Here is a 17,388-nt window from a genome sequence, read left to right as displayed (position 1 = left end):
ATGCCATGCGCTTGTCAAATGAGCAAACGTAAATTACGTTCTGCTTCTTATCTTTGCAGACGACGGTGTGATATGCTTGTGTTCGTGGTGAAGTGAGTTAAGTTAGCCGTAAGTCGATTCACCTCATCGATATTCGGTGTCACGATTTTTCCGACATTATTTTGGAGTTCCGCTGCTGACTTCACGTTGCGTTGCAAAGGCGCACGTGTCTAGTAGACACTGCGAACTTCACTTTACGTGGACATACTTCATTTGAAAAAGTAGCGTTTTTCTTTAAAATTCCTAACCTTATATCCACGTAATTACGTGGATTTGGTGCGAATAGACACAGCGATTTTTAAAAGATTGGCGATAACAACAGGTAAGTCATGTATATGCACTTTCAAAATTATTTACCTTAGCTCAAAGTATCATTGATGATTTATTTTCGGCTCAAACTGTGTATGTTTATAATAGACACATGCTGTACACAAGATATATTACATAGAGTCAGATTTGTTATTTTAATTCAATTTCAATGTCAATCGATCTTTGATTCGTTTTGCATGATTATTTAATGAGATGAGACTATTGATTTTCTTTGGAATCTCAGTCGCCATAAAGATTTAGAACAATATCAGCGTTAAATAAGGATAATTTGAGACTTTTCCTATTTTTACTTAAATATACAATTTACATAACATTTTTAATGGTATAACAACAATTTCGTTGCCACTAATATCGTCAATTTTATTTCAGCTCAAAATGGCAAAAACACACTCGGCTGTGAAAGCCCCTCGGAAGCAGGGCTTCAATCGCTCTGGCCACAGTATGAATCCAGAAAGAAAGTTGGAAGGTCTCAAGGGTGTCGCCAAACCCAGGACAAAGGGAACAATCAAGAGATTGCAGATGTATCGCAATTCAAAGGCAAAGCGCAACAAATCTGGAGAAATTCTCACACCAGCACCTTTTCAAGGATGGCACAAGTCGGGCACGATGGCCAGGGTTGAACCCTCACCCAGATGGTTCGGTAACTCAAGAGTGATCTCGCAGAATGCACTGCAGAAGTTCCAGAAGGAATTGGGGGCTGTGAAAAAGGATCCCTATCAGGTTATCATGAAACCCTCTACGCTGCCTGTGACCCTGTTACAAGAGAAAGCTCAAAACGAAAGGGTGCACATTTTGGAGATAGAAAATTATGACAAAGTTTTTGGTCCAAAAAAGCAGAGGAAGCGGCCCAACATCACGGTATCTTCGTACGATGAGCTAACCCAAAAAGCAGAGGAACATATGGAAGTCTATGACAAAGAAAAAGACACCAAGGACCACGACATGATTAGACCAGATGAGGGAATCAGAGATGCGCAGAGAGACTGGGTCATGGGTGCTGGTTTAAGTAAGAGAATTTGGAATGAACTGTACAAGGTCATTGACTCCTCCGATGTTGTACTGCAAGTCCTGGATGCTAGAGATCCAATGGGCACTCGTTCACCTCCCGTGGAGAAGTACCTGAAGAATGAGAAAGCTCACAAACACTTGATATTCGTGTTAAACAAAGTTGATCTTGTACCGACGTGGGTAACACAGAGGTGGGTTGCAATACTCAGTTCTGAGTACCCAACTGTTGCATTCCACGCTTCCCTAACTCACCCGTTCGGTAAGGGCTCATTGATAAACCTGCTTCGTCAGTTTGCAAAGTTACACGAAAACAGCAAACAAATCAGCGTTGGGTTGATTGGATATCCAAACACCGGCAAAAGTTCAATCATCAATACACTAAGATCCAAGAAAGTTTGCAAAGTAGCCCCAGTTGCGGGAGAAACAAAAGTCTGGCAGTACGTGACACTCATGAGAAGAATATACCTGATTGATTGTCCTGGTGTAGTTTATCCTTCAGCTGAGACAGATACGGAAAAAGTACTCAAAGGTGTCGTCAGAATAGAACGTATTAATGCTCCGGAAGATTACATAGAGCCGGTTCTTGGGAGAGTCAAGCCCGAGTATATCAGTAAAACTTACAAAATTGAGCAGTGGAATGACCACGTTGACTTTTTGGAAAAATTGGCAAAAAGAACGGGTAAACTGTTGAAAAAGGGAGAACCCGATATCAGTCAGGTTGCGCGAATGGTACTGAACGATTGGCAGCGCGGAAAATTGCCCTTCTTCGTTGTACCTGCGGGATACGAAGAGCCCCTTCCAAAAGCACCTTTGAACGAATCCAATGCTGCTGATGATTCTTCAGCCGCGATAGAACCAAATGGCCAAATCGGTGAAGAGCCCCCAAAAAAACCAGAAGTGCCTGCAATAGGTGTAGCACAAGATTTCAGAAAAATCCGAGTGGGATTGCCGTACTCGAAAGAAGATATGAGAACCGATGAAACGCCGGATGTGAGCATCTGCGACACTGACAGCAGAGCTGCCAGCCGTTGCACATCGATCGCTCCAGACTCCGATTTGTCCGAAGACGATGACGAAGATGAAAGCAATGAAACTGCGCAGACGGAAAACAACGAGTCCGTGGTATCCGAAAATGGTACTTCTGCGCTTGACGACAGCAAAAACGAGGAATCCGTGGTAAAGGATAGCGAGTCAGAGCAGAACAACGATGTTTCCGACGCTGAAATCAGTTTGCCACTCGAGAAAGACACACTATTCCAGAGCGCCTACGATGTGCCGGAAGATGAGTCAATGGACTCGAGCGACAGTGAAACCGAGGCTTCAAAGGCGAAGACTGCCAGTGGCGCGTTTACAGTGACAGACTTGAAGAAAGACGTCAAGTTAACTGCCAAGCGGAGAAGAGCCATGGAACGAGCAGCCAAGAGGAAGAAGATCGGTAGCAACTTCTACGAAGTGAGCAATGTCAAAAATCGAAATAGAAATCGCAAGATTCCTAAAGTTAAGAGAAAATAAAAGGTATCGCACCATATTGCTGGCTTTTTTTTTTTCAAATTTCAATGATTAGTTATTTTTGTCCTCTTTACCAATTTCATTTCAACATGTATACTCACGCGCAGTTAAGTTCAACTGAATTTCACCTCATGTTTCAAAGGTCTGCCATGACTTTTCTATCGTGAGAAACATCCCCCTCATCAGAATTGCACGTTTGACGCAAAGGAAAACAAATTTTAGAAACGATTAGGACAAAAATGTACATGTACCTATAATTAAAAAACTGAAAAACTACAAGCAAGTCCGATACGCATGCGAGTGACCTTAGCGAGTTCCATGAGAAGAAGACAGGCTCTATACATAAGTACTTTGGCAAGTTAATCAGTCTCAGTCATCAGTCTATGTGGACAGAGAGCCGAGTACTTATATGCATCTTTTCTCGTGCAGTGCCCCTGCCTCCCCCTTTTCTCCTCCTCGCGTCTCTGCATTTCTCTTATCCACAGGCAAGATATACGTATGTATTCCCTCTCTCTCCTTCTCTTTGTAGAATACTTGTTTCTCTGCAGTTCGTTCTCTTTTTCTCTAAACACCGTTTCACCGAGCGCAAGCAGTTTATAACGGGCGTGCCGACCCGATACTTTGTTCGCGCTTGGATGCTGCGGCCGATTTGAAAATCGCGAAAAGTCGGGTCCCCTGGAATTTTTCCCTACAATCTCCGATCGATGAGAAAACTGTGAGCGGCGCTGTCAATTATCCTCGCGGTGCCATCGTTTTGCAACAATATTTATCAACAATCAAGTCGACCGAGTAAGTGTCCACGGTCCAGCGCCCAATCATCGGTGGTGCGGTGCAGGGTAAGAAATACTTAGAAAAACAACAACAACAAAAAATAGAATGACGGGTAGCTGTAGCAGCAACGCGAGCAAGAGCGGCGTCGACAAGCGTGAAATCGGCCGCGAGGATTTACAGTTAATGCTGCGGCCGAGGCTGGGCGAGCGCGTCCAAGTGCTCGGCGTCCAGCAGTCGTCGCTTCTGCCGCCCGGCGAGAACTTTGCCTGCTCGATTTACAAGCTCGACGCGCGCGTCAACGTCATCGGAGGACAAGAGGATGACGAGGAAGAGCTGCACCTAGTCGCCAAGCTCTATCCCTACGACGAGGTGATCCAGGATGTCTTCGACTTTAAGTTGTTCTTCAAAAAGGAGATATTCTTTTACGACAAGCTCGTGCCCGTTTTGAAGGAGCTTGCGGACCGCGCGAACGAGCCGCCGCTCGAGGTGGCGCCCGAGTTTTTCGGCTTCCGGCTCTCGGTGGATCCGAAAATCGAGAGGGTCGACGAGGGGGTGGTCGTGCTCATGGACAATCTGCAGAGCAAGGGATACTACACCGGCAACAAGATCGAAGGTACATGCATACGTGTTTCGGGCTTTTGCGTGGCGAGGATTTTTATACGCGAGTTTTTTTTGTTTTTTTTTTTAGTAACACAATGTTTTTTTCCGAAGGTATACTTTTTCGGAATTCTTTTAAACCGATGATAAAATTAATGTCAATAAAATTTAACAAACAAGTAATAAACATTTAAACTCATAAAAATAGAGTGTGATACGGCTAGGTGTATAAAGAGTTTTCATCCCCTTCGGTCAATTTCTATAAGTATCATAATTCATGTTGGAGGTTCATTTACTGCTGATACTAAAGGGATTCACGCAAAACAACCATAATTTTTTCTTTGGGGGGGGGGGGGGAATTCCGAAAAAGTACCATCTTTTATAACGATGTAAAACGTTAATTAGACATTACCTAATATATATATATACTACACACAAACAATTTTGTACGAATTGTGGTGTAGATAAAATTTTTATCATAAGCTGAATATTCCAGAAAAAAAAAGTTCTTTCATTTGGATTGACGGATAATACTTAATAAAAAAAACTTTAAATTGATAATTTTAGTGCTTTTTGTTTCAAGGAAAAAAAAAATTTGCATCAACGCATGATTAACGGAACTTCCCGTAGGTCTCGACCTGGAGCACACGAGAGCGACGATCGAAACTTTGGCGAGCTTTCACGCGTACAACGTCGCGTGCAAACAACACCGGCCGGATTTCTTCAACAATGAGGCTCGCGCTCACGCGGTGCCGGTACCCTACAAGGCCAAAGAGGACTTTGACCTTGTTCAGTTGCTACTGGACATGATGTTCGCCGACGAGCGCTTAGCCCGCCTACGGGAGTTGATTTTGAAATTCCTGGGTGGCTCCGAGGGTCAGCGCGAGGCCATCGAGTACGTAGCCCAGGAGCCTTGGTTGAGTTTCACTCATCTCGACGTTTGGTAGGACATATTTTTTTACAATGTCTCGGATTGTAACAGTTATCGTTATCTCTCGAAGACGAGGACCACGAGTCTATAAGACTTTTTTTTCTTTGTTTTTTTGTTTCGACCACGAAATTGAGGGAGAATTTAGTGATTCCCGATAAGTATTTTTATCTAAAAAGTAGTTTAAAACAAGAATCGAGAATCCCTACATGAAAAAAACAAAATTTTTTTCAATTAGTTTAATCGCATGTTTAATTGCTATATTCTTTTTATCTCCCAGACGAGATTTTGCTCCCTCGGCATCACATGCCACAAATAACATTTTTACACAAACTCCACCACCTTTGCCCGCGCATGAAGCGTTTTATCACTGTTTGTGCGTTAAATCGAACCTTGTGTCATTATCATCTTGAAATTTCCATTAATTTTTCAAGGACGAACAACGTGCTCTTCAAAAAGGAAGGAGCAAAGGTCGTCGACGTCAAGTTTCTCGATTTCCAGAACTACGTCTACAACAGCCCGCTCAGGGATCTACCGTATTTCTTATGCACCAGTACGACGCACGAGGTCATAACCGGACACTTTAACGAGCTCCTCGATCTTTACTACGATACTTTCGTGGCGACTCTCAAGAAGCTCCGATGCGACGCGAGTCTCTTCACGAGGGAGTCTTTCAACAGGCAGATCAAAATAGACGCGAGACTGGAGTTTTTCCACAACATTTTGGCGATCAAGTTTTTTACCGCCGAGATCGATAAGCGCACCTACGATCCCAGCCAGCTCGAGGAAGTCGTGCTCTGCAGTCAAATCAATAAACTCGGTCTTGACAAATGGTATCAAATTGTACTCACCTACATCGAACAGGGCTGGATGTGACGCATTTTTTTGCTTTTAGCTCCTTTGCAAACAGTATTTCCATATTTTATATTAATTTCGACGTAAAACGTGTAAAAAAACAAATTTGATGATTTTTGTATAAGAATGTACCTATGTTTCTACGTATACAATGAGTGTATTCAACGAAAAATAGTTAAGAAAGTATTTGATTATGAATTCATGTATTTTATGTTATCAATAATGAAGATAAAAAAAAATATTGTAGTTCCTTACGACTGTTGAAATGTTCAAATATATATTTTATTTTGAAAAATAAACGAGTGCAAGCAATGATGAATAATTTTTTTTTTTCAACAATTTATTGGAAAATTAATTAAAAGTTTGTATTGTATAATGTATCTATCTTACACTTTCCACTCGTCTCTCCTCTTCCAATTCGTTTTCTATTTCGTCATATTCAACTGTAACCTTAGGTCGTTTCCTCAATTTCTTGGTTACTTTAGGCTTGGCAATTTTACTCTTATTACTTGATGGCACAGTATCCTGAAAAATAACAAAAGTATAAATGAGCAAGAAGCTTATAGCTATTTGTTTTATTGGGTATCAATAAACGCACCTCGATCTCATCTTCAGACTCAAAATTAGAAGATACGTCAGTTTCTTCCCTAACACCAGAATCACTATCATCCTGTAACATATTTTTATTAGACACATGTTTATGAAATGTAAATGGAACACATATAATAACCATACATTGTATTCCATTTCGTCGTCATCGCTATCTTCTTCATTGCTATCAGCTGCAATAAATTGATGAGCCCCAGTTTCAGCTTCTTCATCAGCCTCCAACTCCTCTTCCACTTCTCTTTCGATTTCTTTTTCTGTTTCCTACAGTTTTTCATTAAATTATGGTATAAATTGAAATTTTTTTGTTAAATTGTTTTTTAGATCAAGAACTTACTTCTTCACTTTCTTCTTCCTCGCTTTCACCTTCAACCTCAACAGCTTCGACTGCTTTGTCAAAGACTTTTTGTGGAAAGTTGTAAATATCTTTGTACTGAAAAAAAAAAAAATCCAACTTAATAGTGCTTACTTTATATAAAATGCTTACATTCATTCCAACAGATGCAAGGAATATTCACCACTCCTTTTTTCAACCTCTCCATCAACTGCTTTTCTATATTAGTGTCAAGTTTGGCGGCAATAAGAGCTTTTTCTTCCCTACGTGTTTCTCTTCTTTCAATTTTTCTTTGTATTGGTACAAGTTTCTTCTGACGTCTAAGCTTTAACTTTCTCATTCTGATTAAATACTGAGTAACTTTGATGAACCTCTGTTTGCATTTTGCTTTAATGAATGATGGCCAGTACAGTAAATTCTCATTGATTTGGTGTATTGCTTTTTCAAAATTACGAGATAACTTAACTTTTTCCCATGCATTTTTTGGAAAGTGAATTCTGATGTATAACGGGAAAAGTTACTTGAGTTAAACCTTGATCAACTTTATTTTATGAAACTATATTAAAAAGTTACCTCTCAGCTGTTCTCATATACAGATAAATAATGCCACTCTCTTCTCTGATTGTTGCATACTGACTGTTTGCCAAAGGGCATGATGCTCTGCTGCACAAACCTGTCAGGTTGTATTCATTTTTACAGAATCTTTGTGTTTTTGTGCTGCAATATAAATTAAAATTTAATAATAAAGCTGATAAATTAATTCATTGAATCAGAGTACACTTACTTGACTTTAAACGAACAAAATGATTTGTTGATAACACTCCATACGACCTGTAAGATAATTAATGTTGTGAAAAGAGTAATAAAAAGGCTGTATCTCAATTATAAACACACTTACGTCGTCGTGCTGCATTTTTGGGTTACAAAAAGAACTTCAACTAATTTATTATCATCACAACACGAATACACGTCTCAAAAGTCACAATTAATCGATGCACGTGATATTCAATGCACCTTTGGAATCCTTCCGCTAGTTGAGAGGTTATGTGATTGTCGAATAAATAATATGTTTATGTATAGTTCGATATCCCAGTGTCCCAAGCGAACAGCGCCATCTAGCGTTACGGATTTTGCGAGCTGACGCAAACTATTTTCTAGGGGAACCGTCTTGAAAAAGTCCCTAGATTCTAGGGATTTACGGCAGAAGTAAATCACTAGATATATACAGATATACTATAGTTGGTCAAAAATCGCCGACGTGAAGGGTCTAATTGCGTGCTTCGAAATACGCACTACGGTGCGGGATTGATGGTCACATGCATAGTATGCATTGCGTACTAAAAATACTAAAAACTAAATGTAACAAAAATGTTACCCACACATGCATCGCCGCGAATATAGACGCAAATAATAGAGTATATAGACCCCCAAAGCTCGTCGGAGTCGTCGGCCAGTGGCATCAGTCAACTGTCGGTACAGCAGGGCCAATGTTTTTGTTGATGTACCGACGGTTGGCTGACTCGCTCGAACTGCAGGTCTCTCTCTTATCTCGTGTTAACTGTCTACCGACCAGACCAGCCAAATTTGCAACGCTAGATGGCGCTAGATCCAAATGCAATTTGACGTACATGTTGACGTTGTATTTTTATGATGTTAAGCGCAACATTAGTATTCTAAGCGCCCGAATGTTTCAATAATTTCCTTATATTCAAACCAATGTATTGTATGTATAAAATATATGTAAATATCATTAAATGTATCCAGTAGTGTACTGGCATTTGTACATTCTATACGACGCCAATAAATGAATATTAAAGAAAATGAATTAAAGACGTCGACGTCTGGGGTCTGGGTCTGGGGTCTAAATAATTGCGTGCTTCGACATACACACAATGGGTGTTTTCCGCAATCGTCACCAACAAGTAATTTAAGGTTGCGCTCTACACTACCATCAGGTCGGTAAGTCAACTACCTTGAATTAACTGGCGCTCTGTTCCGTAATCTGGCCAGTTAAAATAGCAGACGACAGTCAACAGCGATGAAATTTTAATACGTAACTTTACAGCCTCTAATTTTATCATTCTGGTAAAGAGAGCACGGTGTAACATGTACGTAAAGTTATGTGTAGTAATTAAAGTAATTACTACTAAGTAATGCCATATGGTCGATTTTATTAAACCATTTGAATATCTCTATTTTTAGAGGTCGACTTTTGAGTAAAAAATAGATTGTAAACTTGCCGCAAACAGCACAAACTACGTCAACTTTTTATTATCTATCTGTAAGATTAGTTGCGGCTGGTTTGTAATTATCAAAGTGACTTTGCTGTAAATAGCAATAGTTATTTGGATCAGCGCCATCTAGCGGTCTTTATTTTTTGGCCAAAAGTGGCTCCTAAAATTCTCAATCAGAGCATTCAGGATAAGAGCCATTTAGTCAATTATAAACCAGCCGCAACTCACGATGAAGCTATAAAATGGAAAAATAACAATACTTGTGTTTTTGGCGGCAAGTTAAAAATCTATTTTTTACTGAAAAATTTATCTTTAAAAGTATAAATACATAGGAGGTCTAATTTTGGTAGAAAATAGATTGTTAACTTGCCGCCAAAAACACAAGTATTGTTATTTTTTCATTTTATAGCTTCATCATGAGTTGCGGCTGGTTTATAAGTAATTAAATGGCTCTAGGGCTAAGCTGCCTAAAGCTCTCCTTCAGAATTTCAGAAGCAATTTTTGGCCAAAAAAATCACTACCGCTAGATGGCGCTGATCCAAAATAATTATTACTTCTTATATTAGAGCCGTTTAATCAATTATAAACCAGCCGCAAATAATCTTATAAATAGACGATAAATAGTTAACATTTTTAATGCTACATGCGGCAAGTTTCTACATCAATATTCTACATATCTTATATGGCTCATAAAATCGACAATATTTACAAAATTACAATACTCTTGGCTTTTTACCATTAACTCATGTAAGCACAAATTAATCAGTCCATTAAAGAGACAACCGAAGAAAAAAGGCCTGAAAAAAAAGCACAGTCACACGAAAAGTCTCATACAAGAATGGAGCATTGGATCTCACTTGATCACAGAAGGTTGGGTTCTTTGTTTACTTATAACACTTAAAATTTACATCTCTGTAATAAATGTATTTTTCAATTAGTGAGATCCGATGCTCCATTCCTAGGAGACTCTTCGTGTGGCTGCTTCTTTTTAAGACCTTTTTTCTTCAGTTGTCTCTTTTCGACTGATTAATTTACGTGTATATTTGATCGTGATTTACGATTTCTGTAACACAAATTTTGTTATGTACATATTATATAAGTTAACTGTTTATTGGAACTATAAAGTTAAAGGGCTGTTCTTTCATTAGTTAATGGTAAAAGGTCAAGAGTATTGTAATTTTATAAATATTGTCGATTTTATGAGCCATATAAGATAAGTAGAATATTGATAGCTTTGGAGGTCGATTTTTAGGTAAAAGATAAATTGTAAAGCAATTTAAATTATGTGAGATCCAATGTTCCATTTTTAGGAGACTCTTCCTGTGCAACTGAACTTCTTTTTTAAACTTTTTTTCTTCAGTTGTCTCTTTTGGACTTAATACTTTACGTAACTATTTAATCATTGTTCAAGATTTCTGTAACACAAATCTTGGCATGTACATATTATATAAGTTAGCTGTTTATTTAAACTAGAAAGTTAAAGGGCAGTGCTTCCGCGAGTTAATGATTAAAGGTCTAAAGTATTTTAATTTTGTAAATATGGTAGATTTTATGAGCCGTATAAGATAAGTGGAATATTTACACTTTTCAGGGTCTATTTACAGGTAAAAGACATATTGTAAACTTGCCGCAAGTAGCACAAAAATTTTAACTTTTTATTATATATCTATAAGATTCGTTGCGGCTGGTTTATAATTGATTAAACGGCTCTAATATAAGAAGTAATAATTATTTTGGATCAGCGCCATCTAGCGGTAGTGATTTTTTTGGCCAAAAATTGCTTCTGAAATTCTGAAGGAGAGCTTTAGGCAGCTTAGCCCTAGAGCCATTTAATTACTTATAAACCAGCCGCAACTCATGAAGAAGCTATAAAATAAAAAAATAACGATATATGTGTTTTTGGCGGCAAGTTAAAAATCTATTTTTTACTGAAAAATTTATCTTTAAAAGTATAAATACATAGGAGGTCTAATTTTGGTAGAAAATAGATTGTTAACTTGCCGCCAAAAACACAAGTATTGTTATTTTTCCATTTTATAGCTTCATCGTGAGTTGCGGCTGGTTTATAATTGACTAAATGGCTCTTATCCTGAATGCTCTGATTGAGAATTTTAGGAGCCACTTTTGGCCAAAAAATAAAGACCGCTAGATGGCGCTGATCCAAATAACTATTGCTATTTACAGCAAAGTCACTTTGATAATTACAAACCAGCCGCAACTAATCTTACAGATAGATAATAAAAAGTTGACGTAGTTTGTGCTGTTTGCGGCAAGTTTACCATTTATCTGTTACCTTAAAATTGACCTCCAAAACCATCAATGTTCTACATACCTTACATGGCTCATAAAATCGAAAATATTTACAAAATTACAATACTTTTGACCTTTTACCATTAACTAATGAAAGAACAGGCCCTAGGGTGTTAGTGTGTGTACCTTAGCATAGTGAATTCTACCACTAGCACTGTCTGGCGGAGAATTTTCTGAGAGTTTTAGGACTTTTTTAGTGCAGCGTTGGGTTAGGCGTCAACTTGACCGACTACATAAAAGCGGCTTCGGTGTAGGTGGTATAACTGTAGGCGGTACATTATTGTACGTAACGTAACTTTTTTTTGTTTATTTGTTAATTAATAGATACGTTTACTAAGTGATTGATTTTTCGATAAAAAGCTCCTCCATGAAATTCGGGAGCTCAAGTTGCCGTGATTAGGTACAACCTGCTTAGGACTCGGGAGTGCTTCATATGTTAAATTACAGAAATTACAGATTCTTATTTTGTACTCAAAAAGCGTTTGTTTTAAAGGTAATTAAAGATCTTTGCAGATCAAGGATTGTAAAATTAAAAGTTGAAAATTAGCAACGTTACAATGGTTTTGTTTTCACGACCATTTTTCATTTTAAATTCCTCAATGGACCCGTGATTCTTGTCATCAAATTTTCATTCTCATAACCTCCTTAAACTATCACCCTTGCAATCCACAAATTTTGCACAATCATGTTATCATCTACTTGATAAAATACTCACTACTCACTACCTACCCTGGTCAAGGGTCTACGCAGTACGCAGTGTGCAAAGAAATCCCAACACATACATACATTGTGACCATTGGCTAGAAATACTACTTATTCTGTCAAGATGAAATCACTTATGTTGACAATCTGGATAAAGGTCCTTTACCTATACTCTCCCAATGTTGTGCAACTATGCGTATTACCTAACTAAACGCTTAGATATAAGTAACATTACTAAAAATAAGGAGCTGCATTGAAAATAAATCATGTATCAACTTATTTTTCTACTTAGTTATGGACAGACCTGAATTTTTGAGGATTGAGCTATCAAGTATCAAATATTCATCATAATAGCTGGATCTTGTAAAAACTGTTCTTATTGGCTGATTACATTGTACGTCATTTGCGTGGCTTGTCAACAACAATTACAAATTACTTATTTTTGAATTATTGAAGGTGATACAGGTATATCTTTCTAAAATATGTTTATTTTATAACAATTTTAATTTTAAAAATAAAATACTCAATATTCTGTAATTTTACTTAGGGACTGATGTAAAAGAGCACTATGCTTAGTTATAAACTTTTAAACTGTAAGGAATTGTATGCAAAAGACATGAGAGTTATACCTATGAACTGTTCAACTTCCTATCCAAGGTAAGTACTTTCTTTATATAATATAGCCTACCTAATTTTGTACCAAAAAGCGTTAAATGCTTATCAAAGTAGATTTTACTCTTTTCAATTGTATTCAGCTGTAAAGCTTAATTATGTAATTACGGTTATTTTTCAAAAATATAAAGACACTTCAAAAATTAACATAAGAAGTATAGGTTCGTAATAATTATTTTTATACTGCATTGCAGTATAAGGGGAAAGATAAGTTCATCTTTGTTAACCAAGAGTATTAGTAAAAGTAAAATTTCCTTACATTTGAAATTTTTGAATTAAATTTTTATATATTACATTGTAGATTAAGTTATGCGGTTCAAAAAAAATTATATTTTGATGAAATTTTCAATTTTTATCCACCACATACATGTTGTAAGTATTGACTAACCGTTTTAGCGACAAATTAGAGATTTTTGGTGTTTTACAAAAAATTACATCATCATGAGACTTTCAACCTTTTTTCTTGAGGCTCCACATACGTAAAAATACCGGTTTTTTAAAAAGTCTAAACTTACTTTGTTAAAAATATGCCACTCCTGTAAATTGTAGTCTTGTCTAAAAAGTTATCATGGAAATAACTGAAATACTTTGGGATTCATTTTTCCTTGCATTTTTTGAATAACATATCGGTCGCTGAAACATTAACGGTGGTTAAAAAACATCAATAATCGATAGTAAGGCGTAGATGTATCACAAGAGAGCTCATAAATTATGGTACGAGTCTCTCTGCGTTACTCGCAGCGTATCTACGGAAACCTCTGCTAATTAAAATTGCGAAGAGTGCGCACGACAGATTTATTATAAATGCATCCCCCCGAGAGAGTAATTCGCGGTTGCATCGCTAAATGTTTTCCCTCTGGGCGTGCGCTCGGTTGCTCCGGACTCGTTTAATTTTCGACCTTATTGCGCCTTATTTGGCAAATGGATTATTTTATTTTCCGACTTAACGAAATCGCTAATTATTACCCATCCTGTAGAGACACGTGTAGCGTTAATTTTCTCTTCTCCTTTCCCCTCGATAGTACATGTTTTTGTTTGTTATTCTTTTTAAATTTAATCGTGAAAATTACCGTGACTATTTGTACAAGATGTGCTTCGAAAAATAAGTAAATAATATAATAAAAGCGACTGTGTTAACTAATCGAAATCTGCAGAACAAGTCGTTTGGTTGGGTACGTGTGCGAGAAACTTGGCGCTTGAATTTCACCTAACTGAGTCTAAAGAGTCTTGCTTCGCATAAAATAATCAGAAACAGAAGCTCTTGCGTGAAACGAGCTTCCGACGCAATTATTTCGAGGCTTCCCTTTGGCATGAGTTTGTGTTGTGTACACCTTATATTTTATACATGCAGTTCACGTGCGTCTACGTACGATATAAATTCTGTCAGTGCTTTACTGTGACATTAGGAAATAAGCGTAATCGTCACACTAAATTATCCCAAACAATAAAACGAATACTACTTATCTCTCCGCTCTCGGGTATCATATGTTGTATGTAAGAAAAAGAAGTCAACCTCACGTTGTAAGTATTTGAATGAAATTTACGAGTTATAAAGACGTATCCGAAGCAACGAAACAATAATTGTCGTTTAACAGCCCATCTCTGACTCATAGGTATATAGTTACTAGTATTTAATGATTGGAAAATCCCATAACGAATTTTTATCAAGTAAATGATAAACCAAATGATATGTTTAAATCTCGAGAAAAAGAGAAGAAAAAAAAATGAAAACGTAAATTCTGTCGCTGGATACTTCAAAGTTAGGCCTCTTCTCCTCGACCCTTGTCGTCTTACGTGTGCTATTTTACATCGGGTGCTCGTGCAAGTAATGAACGATAAACATCGGCGCCAAAGTGGAAAAGTCACGGTGGGTGCGGACGAATTTAAAAGCAGATCGCGCCCAAAGTGAGAGGATGGCCAGAGGCAAAGGGGCCAAGTTTTGGCAAAAGTTGTGCGTGAGTTACGAGAGTTAGCCCTGCGACTGCGGAAAAAGTCTATCTCGTGGTATATATAAATATACTGTACGTTATATACGGGAAGTGAGATGGTGTAAGAATAGAGGGTTGGGACGGAGATGCACGGCCTCCTGCTCACCACTAACATTATATCAAAAGTATTACGATAAATCTCAAGTCGCATTATTTAACGTCTCGAGGCTCGAGTGTAATATACTCGTACTGGCTTGCACAGTTTCTTTCTCCCTTCTTCTTTCATTCCAATTTTCTTTCTATACGAAAAGGAGGTAAATAATACAAGGACCTTTTTTTTTTTTTTTTTTTTTTTTTTTCAAGATACGACTGTTTTACAACGAGTGCCTTGTTGGTTTTAGGAGAGAAAACATCTATTTGTTTACTGCATAAAAACGGTAAAAAATATTCAAGTATAGCAGTGTGAGTGTGTGAAAATAATAACGTATATTTTTTTGAGAAATTTCATTAACCTATATTCTTCTGGACGGAAAATCCAAACCCTTTTCAAGACAATGATTCAGATAGTTTAACGCAGTTTTTTTTTTTTTAAATTTTAAAAGCTGGAATACGTTTATTTATTTTTTTTTTACCACGTTTAAATTCGCGTGGTGAAACGAGTACAGCCGACTTGTCAACTACCGCACTTTTAATCACTGAAATCGATTCCCTCGAGGAGTCAAGTCTTTTGGGACGAATTTCGACAAACAAATCACTAAAAGACGAGTCGTTGCGGTGCAAAAAAAAAAAAAAAAAAAACTGAACCACATATACCATCAATCGGATGTAGACACTCTACCGATCAACTAATTAATATAATTGCGCACAAATAAATTGCACCTGTCGAACGAATTTTTTCATTTCCTCTCGCATATTATTCCACCTTACATACGATACTCGCAATTTCATATCAAAATCGAAAAGTATAGATGTTTCCACGCTCTTCTCGGGTTATAGTTAATTACCATAAGTAACCATGTAGGTACTCCCAATATTCACCGGCGTTAAAACTAAAAAGAATAAGAGTTTATTTTTGTTTTTCTTCTTTTTTTCCCTCACGTACACATATATTCATTTAAGTAAGTATAGACACAAAAAGAGAAAAATCATTTCGAAAACGTGTTGGCGAGAAATAAGTAAGTATCTCGCTGTAGCTTGGACAAACAAATTATTCAAAGAGTTACCACCCCGGGGGGGGGGTAGTCAAGCGCCAGAGACGCTTTTAAACCCCGTGTCCTTTTCTGTTTTTTAAATTTATTTTCCTCTGTTGAACATGCAAGTGTAAACACAACGTGTGGCGTATAGGTATATACACTATGGGCACACGCGCGTTATTGCACTCGTTCGCACCACACCAAAGTGGTTTTCCTCTCTGATTGGGATCTACGTGTGCATACCCCATATATATTATATACACTTACCATGAACATCACACATATACATACGGTACGCACGAGGTATACTTACAAAATTGTATGTATATGGAAGAGTAGGTACACGCGCAAAAGGACGGTATATATATTCTTGAGCAGCCAGCGAGGTGTACTCGCTCGGACGATAATCACACGCTTGCTCGCTCGCTCGCGCGCGTGCATTTATTAAGTATGCGACGCACGCTCGACCACCTCGTCGAATTCTCCCGACCGATTTCTCGTCCCTTCTCCAAACTCTTTATTGTTTTCCATTCGTCCGCCCGTTTGTTTTGTTCATTAAATGTACTTTTGTCGGATATCACATGAGAGAAGAAACGTATGGAAAAGGGATCTCAAATGCGTTGGGAAATTGAAAACGAGATGGTTTAAAGGTTGCCGATGAATCAAGCCGCGGCTCTGGAAAGGAAAATAAGTATACACAGGGTGGGGGGAGATTAAAAGGGCGAGGAAAGAAAAGATTACGAAAATGCGCAGCAGCTACGGTAGGTAGGTATATAGCTGCGGAATGGCCGAGGGGGAGGCGAGAGGTGGCAAACGTCGATAAAGGGCGAAATATTGTATAAAAGGATGTGGGGGGGGGGAGAGGGTCACCTCTTGCGTGCACTTTTATGTGCGGAGAGTAGTGAGAAAAGGAGTGGTTCCCGAGGAAGAAAAAGGAAAAAAAAGAGAGAGAAAAGAAATACGCAGTGGAGGCGCGAAAAGGCGGAAAGCACTTGGCTGGCGCAACATTAAAATCGCTTTTCAATCCCCCGGCTGATGCTGTGTGCGTCTTTCTCGCCGCTACGTCCATTCTTTTCTTTCCTCTTTCTTTTTTTTTTTTCCTCCTTCTTCTTCTTGGTCTTGAAAATTTTTCTCGGCAGCGGGAGAGAGGCCAGATGCTGGTTGCCACTGGACCGTACAAGTATACGCGACAGTAAAAATGGCCGCCGCTGCTCCACCCGCAAAGTTATGTGTGTATATATATGTACCTTGTCGCGCTTTCTTCACTTTTATTTTTGCATTTCATCGGGAGGAACTCTATAGTACTTTTGCTACGCCGCTGAAAGGAAGTTAATGTGTTTTTCCACTGTGCATTTCCCTCTCTTTTGCACTG

The 17,388-nt window shown here is 38.1% G+C and overlaps 4 protein-coding genes across 5 annotated transcripts in view; 3 read left to right on the top strand and 1 right to left on the bottom strand.

Annotated features, from left to right (window-relative positions):
- Positions 1 to 202: 202 nt before the first annotated feature.
- Positions 203 to 3,804, top strand: Ns2 (nucleostemin 2). Of its 2 annotated transcripts, XM_089597016.1 has the most exons (3): positions 203 to 361; positions 739 to 2,892; positions 2,994 to 3,804. In XM_089597016.1, exon 2 carries the CDS (start codon positions 745 to 747, stop codon positions 2,887 to 2,889), a length of 2,145 nt encoding a protein of 714 aa, XP_089453142.1. In that variant the 5' UTR covers positions 203 to 361; positions 739 to 744; the 3' UTR covers positions 2,890 to 2,892; positions 2,994 to 3,804. The 2 variants fall into 2 exon arrangements, with proteins under 2 accessions (XP_089453142.1, XP_014209198.2); XM_014353712.2 differs by lacking the exon at positions 2,994 to 3,804 and having other exon boundaries at positions 739 to 2,905.
- Positions 3,763 to 6,206, top strand: LOC106639836 (uncharacterized). Its single transcript, XM_014353630.2, has 3 exons — positions 3,763 to 4,270; positions 4,885 to 5,197; positions 5,617 to 6,206. The coding sequence occupies exons 1-3, from the start codon at positions 3,763 to 3,765 to the stop codon at positions 6,056 to 6,058; spliced, it is 1,263 nt and encodes a 420-aa protein (XP_014209116.2). The 3' UTR covers positions 6,059 to 6,206.
- A 141-nt stretch (positions 6,207 to 6,347) lies between these two features.
- On the bottom strand, positions 6,348 to 8,067 carry Rbm13 (RNA-binding motif protein 13). The gene is made up of 8 exons (XM_014353718.2): positions 7,876 to 8,067; positions 7,762 to 7,808; positions 7,551 to 7,694; positions 7,162 to 7,474; positions 6,981 to 7,076; positions 6,773 to 6,907; positions 6,636 to 6,707; positions 6,348 to 6,562 (listed from the first exon to the last, which is right to left on the bottom strand). The coding sequence occupies exons 1-8, from the start codon at positions 7,888 to 7,890 to the stop codon at positions 6,419 to 6,421; spliced, it is 966 nt and encodes a 321-aa protein (XP_014209204.2). The 5' UTR covers positions 7,891 to 8,067; the 3' UTR covers positions 6,348 to 6,418.
- A 4,730-nt stretch (positions 8,068 to 12,797) lies between these two features.
- Positions 12,798 to 17,388, top strand: part of LOC106639837 (paired box protein Pax-6) — a 127,608-nt gene continuing 123,017 nt past the window's right edge. Inside the window, exon 1 of the mRNA XM_089596172.1 lies at positions 12,798 to 12,880. The gene's annotated coding sequence lies outside the window, so the exon portion shown is untranslated. The remainder of the gene's footprint in view (positions 12,881 to 17,388) is intronic.

Source organism: Copidosoma floridanum, unplaced genomic scaffold, assembly GCF_036245765.1.
Source record: "Copidosoma floridanum isolate Cflo_tuat_1 unplaced genomic scaffold, Cflo_Japanese_pri ptg000030l, whole genome shotgun sequence".
Taxonomy (NCBI): Eukaryota; Metazoa; Arthropoda; class Insecta; order Hymenoptera; family Encyrtidae; genus Copidosoma; species Copidosoma floridanum.
The sequence above is the reverse complement of the archived record's forward strand: the minus strand, read 5'-3'. Positions and strand labels throughout refer to the sequence as shown.

Bases quoted from the DNA above. Each gene is read 5' to 3' on its own strand.
- Ns2 (XM_089597016.1), top strand. From the start codon at position 745: ATGGCAAAAACACACTCGGCTGTGAAAGCCCCTCGGAAGCAGGGCTTC.
- LOC106639836 (XM_014353630.2), top strand. From the start codon at position 3,763: ATGACGGGTAGCTGTAGCAGCAACGCGAGCAAGAGCGGCGTCGACAAG. The intron at 4,271-4,884 runs GTACATGCATAC...AACTTCCCGTAG, and splicing joins CACCGGCAACAAGATCGAAG to GTCTCGACCTGGAGCACACG. The intron at 5,198-5,616 runs GTAGGACATATT...TAATTTTTCAAG, and splicing joins TTCACTCATCTCGACGTTTG to GACGAACAACGTGCTCTTCA.
- Rbm13 (XM_014353718.2), bottom strand. The intron at 7,695-7,761 runs GTAAGTGTACTC...TTTATATTGCAG, and splicing joins TTTTGTTCGTTTAAAGTCAA to CACAAAAACACAAAGATTCT. The intron at 7,077-7,161 runs GTGAATATTCCT...TTTTTTTTTCAG, and splicing joins AGAGGTTGAAAAAAGGAGTG to TACAAAGATATTTACAACTT.